The sequence below is a fragment of the Scylla paramamosain genome, chromosome 13, assembly GCF_035594125.1.
Source record: "Scylla paramamosain isolate STU-SP2022 chromosome 13, ASM3559412v1, whole genome shotgun sequence".
NCBI classification, from domain to species: domain Eukaryota; kingdom Metazoa; phylum Arthropoda; class Malacostraca; order Decapoda; family Portunidae; genus Scylla; species Scylla paramamosain.
In genome coordinates, this window is record NC_087163.1 from 23411085 (window position 1) to 23417084 (window position 6000).

The window sequence follows — 6000 nt, forward strand, 5'->3', positions numbered from 1 at the left end:
GACGGAAAAAATAAGTGAAACAAAAATGTTCCCTGCCTTTACAGAATACAATTTTTGGTAAAGGAAGATCCCCGTCCTTCGAACTTCTTCCCTTTTGGTCTCCCTCTTGAGAATACTTAACCCTTCTGCGTATGGTTCACCCACAACTTTCTGGAACAACAACAACAACAACAACAACAACAACGACAACAACAAGGACAACAACAAGGACAACAACAACAACAACACCACCACAATCGCCACCACTACCAAAAACAACAACAACAACAACAGCTACTACTACTACTACTACTACTACTACTACTACTACCACCATAACAATGACATCAACAATAAAAACTACATAAAAATTAGCAAGTACTACAAAAACTACATAACACAGAAAGGTCAACAATAAACAACAACAACAACAACAACAATAAAAACAGCATCAACGTCAACACCAGAGAGAGAGAGAGAGAGAGAGAGAGAGAGAGAGAGAGAGAGAGAGAGAGAGAGAGAGAGAGAGAGAGAGAGAGAGAGAGAGTAGAATAACGGAGGCAATGAGTATGGAGATGAGGACAGTAGGCTCAACATGAAAGGAAGGAGAGGGAAGAGAACGGGAGGAAAAGGGAGAAAAGGAAAGGAGGAGAGGTGATGAAAAGGGACACAGGGAAGGGGAGGAAAGGAAACGAAAAGGGAAAAAAAGGAAAAGAATAGGAATGAAAACGGATAGGAGAGAGAGAGAGAGAGAGAGAGAGAGAGAGAGAGAGAGAGAGAGAGAGAGAGAGAGAGAGAGAGAGAGAGAGAGAGAGAGAAAGCATGGAAGTAGAGCAAAGACAAGAAGGGAAGGAAAAGGAGACGAGAAGGGAAGGGAAGCAAGAAAAAAAAACAAGAAACGAGAGAAGAGATAAAATGAGAGAAAAAAATAATAAACAGATAGAAAAAGAGACGGAAAGAATAGATATAAAACAGGAAAATAGTAGGAAATATGTTAAGGAAGCCATGGAGGGAGGAAGAGAGGAAGAGGAGAGTGAGGAGGAGGTAGGGAGGATGAGAAAGGAGGAGGGAGGAAGGAAGGAACTCCCTACTATGTTAATTATGCTCTTCGTTATGAAGGAGATACTTAAAGGACAGGGAGGGAGAGCGAGAGGAAGGGGGAGGGGAAGCATGGAGGTAAGCAGTGAGGGAAGGACAGTGAACTAAAGGAAAGCGAGGAAAACAGAAGACAGGAAAATGAAGGAAGAAGGAGATGGGATAAGGGAGTTAGGATAAAAAAAATAAGGAAGGAAGGAAACTAAAAGAGTAAATGATAAAGGGATAAGAACTTAAGTGACGGATAAAGATAGGAGAGCAGAGTCTAAGATAACGAAGAAAGCCAAGTGGAGGAGGGACAGGAGGAGAGGCGGGTGTGGGTGGGAGATGGAAGCAGGTAGTGTGACTCGTCTATTGAAAATTCTTGTAATATCTTGAGTTCGAACTTCAGTGGGCGGTGTGTGTGTGTGTGTGTGTGTGTGTGTGTGTGTGTGTGTGTGTGTGTGAGCATTGATTCCCCGCCGCACAGCTTTTGGGTGGATTAATCCGTCTTGCGAATCAACCTGGAACACTCATCCGTTTCTAATCAAAATAATGTAAAGGCAAGACGTGCATGAAGACTCGGCACTCCCCCTTCCCGAGTCACGTATTTCCACTTTGTTATTGAAGGCTCTATGGGAACGACTGGGGGTTGCTGTCTGCTGCATCCCTACATTTTCTTGGCATTGTGAAGCAGAGGGTAAAGTTTTTGGTACAAGGAACGAAGCGTATTAATGAACATACACAATACATGTCCGTACTGTTTGTTAAAAAGTTTGATATGGGGTAACGAAGCTTATTATTGTGCTTAATAATATTACGTTTTCTTAGTATTGTACAGTGGAGGAGGAAAAAAAAAATCGACTCACTCTTGTTCTCTCGCAGTCGATTTCGTTGTTTCACTTCATTTCGTCTTTCCATTGTCGTTCCCTCGGGTTTCCTCTGTTCAGGGTTTGCTCACTGTGCATCGTTTATTGTGTTGTATCAGCTTGCATTTTTCCCTTCCAGTCTTTCATCTCCGCTGCCTCTTTTTCCGGTGAGAGACCTGCGTTTCCCCTCCCCCATGCCCCCCTTTTAAACCCCCCACAACCCCACACCCCCTCCCTGTGTACACCGTATCCTTCTCTTGCATTCTTTCCTTTTCCTCTTCCTCCTCCTTCTCCTTTCCATCTCCCTTGCCTCCTACTTGAAGCATCCTGCCTTTCCCTGCCTTCTTTTCTATTTTTTTTTTTCGCAAACCACATCCTCCCTTCTTGCTACTCTCCTTACTCCTGTGCACTTCATCACACTCCTGTTTCCTTTTTTTTTCCTGCCATGCAAACACCTTCCCTCCTTCCTCATCATGGTTTACACTCGTGTCTCTCTATGTTCTCTTATTTCTGCATCCATTGTAATAATCTGCGCGTATCTCACACTTGTCTCTCCATCATTCCTTACATAGATCACTTTTCATTATGCATGCTTCCATTTCTAGGTTTTTATCTCTTTTCCATCACCCTATCAATCTGCTGCCTCTTCAATTTTCACTCTTCCTCCCAGTATCTTATATTCTCTATCCTAATCCCTTCCTGCCTCTCACACTGCCACGTCTGTCTCATCCCTGATATCATCGCTATTAATACTTCCTGTCTTTCTTTTTATCACCTCTCAACTTTCACCTCTCAACCTTCACCAATCATCTCTATTAATAACCCGTACCTGAAACCTTACAATCCCTTCCTGCCACTATCACGTCTGTCTTCTCATCCCTGATTATCGCTATTAATACCTCCTGTCTTTTTTTTTTCACCTCTCTCTTAACCTTCACCCATCACTGTTAATAACCCATGCCTGAAACCTTACCTCTTCTCACTGCCCGCACATCCTCCTTATTGCTTTCATTACCTCCACTCACTTCCTCTTAAAAGTTGTATCCCTTTACCACCTTTACCACCTCACTCACTCACATCCTTCACTCCCTTCACTCCACCCTTCGTTATTCCCTTTCAGTAACGCCATTCTGCTCCTCTCAAAGGTTGCTTCCCTTCAACACCACACAACCTCTCACTCACTCTTCTGCAGTAACCATATCACTCTTGCCAGCCCCGCCACAGGTCACTCGGTTAAGACACGGTTCCCCAGCTGCCGTAACTACCTTCTCCTTTCCCTGCACCCTGTAACCACGTCCGCCTCTCCCTGTCTCCTATTAACCACGCCTCCATGTCCTCCCGCCAGTGCTGGGTGTCCACGGAGCGGGACGTGGTGCTGCAGAGCGTGACGAAGGCCACCTCAGGGGACTACCAGTGTGAAGTGATCGGCGAACACCCCAAGTTCAGAAAGGAGACTCGAAGGGCACGACTCACGATCTTCTGTAAGTATCTTGTCAGTCAGTCAGGTATAAATCTCTTCACTGCTATGGTTCTCTTTAGGCGCAAGACGACGGCTTGGTCTGTGGGAGAAATGGAGTCAAGGTGGTTTCTTGGCCAGAAGCAGCGCCGGTTTGCTAAGCAACCGTTGTAAAGAAGTAGACGCATTGATTCGGGTTAGTGGTCACAAACAGCTTCATTACTCAGGGAAACACTTAATGAATGAAAGTAATCCGAAACTAATCATGGTGGAAAACAGTCTTTAGTGTTTCTTCTTTATAACACAGTCACGATTTGTGCAGTATAGACCTTCGTCTTACATGACTAGCCTTTCCTTGCTGTACAGATAGCCACACAAACAAAGAAATAAGAGAATGGAATGCAAATTTTATCTTTTCCAGGCTAAAGAGCTATTCAAAAGATACCACAGTGCGTATACTACACAGCACAAGAATAAGCGCCTATGAGGTACTGGGTCATTATATGAAGATTTGTATATTAATTAAAAAAATAGATAGTTTGGCGCTCATTTACAGGACAATTTCAAGAGACATCATTGAAAACAAAAGGAATGATGTCGTTCAAACTTATCATAAGAACACAAGAGAAGCAGCAAGAAGCCAGTAGGCCTACAACCAGCAATCCCTTTAACATCTGTAGTTTGATTTTCCCAAGTAAAATCGGAAGCTGTCTAGAACAGAAACAGCAAGCGTCAAACTACTATTGACACCTAAACAGTTAAGTCATCAATGTTTCGCAGGCGGTTACGGTTCTCATAATGACATTGGAGAGATAGTTTGTCACTCGTGCTTAATAATTAGTCAGGGAGTCGGCAATTAAACAATTTGTGGGCACCAATTTATAAGTGAAAGAATCATAAAGCAAAAGAAAACAGTGAGAAGAGAAAGGAGAGTGACAACCGAGGTGAGCTGAGCGAATGAACAAGTCAGCATGGAGTTGGCAGCGCGAGTGAGGTAGCGACAGACTTAAATAAACGTGCCAGACGAAGCTGACTGACTAGACAGAGATAGAAAGAGGAATGCAATAATTGTATGAGGCCTTGAGAAAAGATTATGACTGGTGGAGCGTGCGAGGGAGCAGAAGATAAATGGTGGAGTGAGTGACTGACAGACTGTATGAGAGATGAGAGGAAGGTAATGTTTCAGAGAGAGAGAGAGAGAGAGAGAGAGAGAGAGAGAGAGAGAGAGAGAGAGAGAGAGAGAGAGAGAGAGAGAGATTATAACTAGTTTGAGCAATACATTCTCTTCAGTTTCAGTTCCAGGCACACATTGGAAAAAAAAAAAAAATTCTTCCCTTTACTTATTTCGTGCTTAGTTCCGAGCCTTATCATCATCATCATCATCATCATCATCATCATCATCATCATCCTTTCCTCGTCCTTCTCCTCATACAATCACAAGTTATTAGTTTCTTTGGTGGTGTTGTGGTGCTAAATGGATGGGATATGCTCTCTCTCTCTCTCTCTCTCTCTCTCTCTCTCTCTCTCTCTCTCTCTCTCTCTCTCTCTCTCTCTTGCATTGAACACAAAGGTTTTATTAAATTATGATTTGTTGTTGTTGTTGTTGTTGTTGTTGTTGTTGTTGTTGTTGTTGTTGTTGTTGCTGTTGTTATCATCATCATCATCATCATCATCATCATCATCATCATCATCATCATCTCCAGTATAATTTCTAATACCTAATATAATACATTTAATTTTATTTATTTATTTATTCATTTTTTGTTTTATGCTTCAGTCGCCTCTAAATTTATTCACTGGCGTATTAAAAAAAAGAAGAAAAAAAACAATTCCACATCACTTACAAATGTTAAATAAAAATCGGCGTGGCTGCGTAATGCTTTCATGCTGCCCGGCCCGTGACAGCACACGCCATAAAGTGCTGCACTCCAATAATTTCCTGCATGCTACATTTTGAACACTAACTGTACTATACACCCATACAACTATACATTACTTTATCACCCAGCAATTCTTCCTTTCTCTCTCTCTTTCTCTCTCTCTCTCTCTCTCTCTCTCTCTTGCTTGCTTGACAAATTCACCTACAAGTAATGCCTTTATATATTCGTTTTCCTTCATTCTGTGTGCCAGCCATCATGTATAATTGCACATATTTTCACGTCATAGATCTGTGTGTTTGTATGTCATGCTGGGAAGTTAGCGTTGGCAGGAGTGGAGGCAACATTCTATAAGCTTTCTCTCAGTTTGGTTGTTCAGCTTTCAGAAATACAAAGGTGACACAAGGAAAAAAAAAGTCCAAATCTTCCATTTATATGTAAATCTTCAGCGAAAATCATCGATCAGTAAAAACTCGACTATTTTTCACCACGAGTCTTTATTTTTGTTTTTATTTCCATTCATAGCAGCGATCAGGGAGAGAGAAAACCTTCGCGATGCCTTTCTTTTTCCTCTCTCTTCCTAAATCCAGGCGTCTCTGTTACCATCTCGCCTTTTAATACAAATTATCGTAACTTTCCCGAAAAAAAGAATAATAATCTGAGCTACATGATTGCTGCCTTGACCTTTCCCAACACTTCCTGCCTTGATCATACTCATCATTAAATTTCTTCTTAATGACGTATT

The 6000-nt window shown here is 42.1% G+C and overlaps 1 protein-coding gene across 1 annotated transcript in view; it reads left to right on the top strand.

The window, feature by feature from the left end:
* Nucleotides 1–6000, top strand: part of LOC135106537 (cell adhesion molecule 3-like) — a 147575-nt gene that overhangs the window by 105831 nt on the left and 35744 nt on the right. Inside the window, exon 3 of the mRNA XM_064015685.1 lies at nucleotides 3268–3403. Within this exon, the coding sequence (XP_063871755.1) occupies nucleotides 3268–3403 (136 nt within the window). The remainder of the gene's footprint in view (nucleotides 1–3267; nucleotides 3404–6000) is intronic.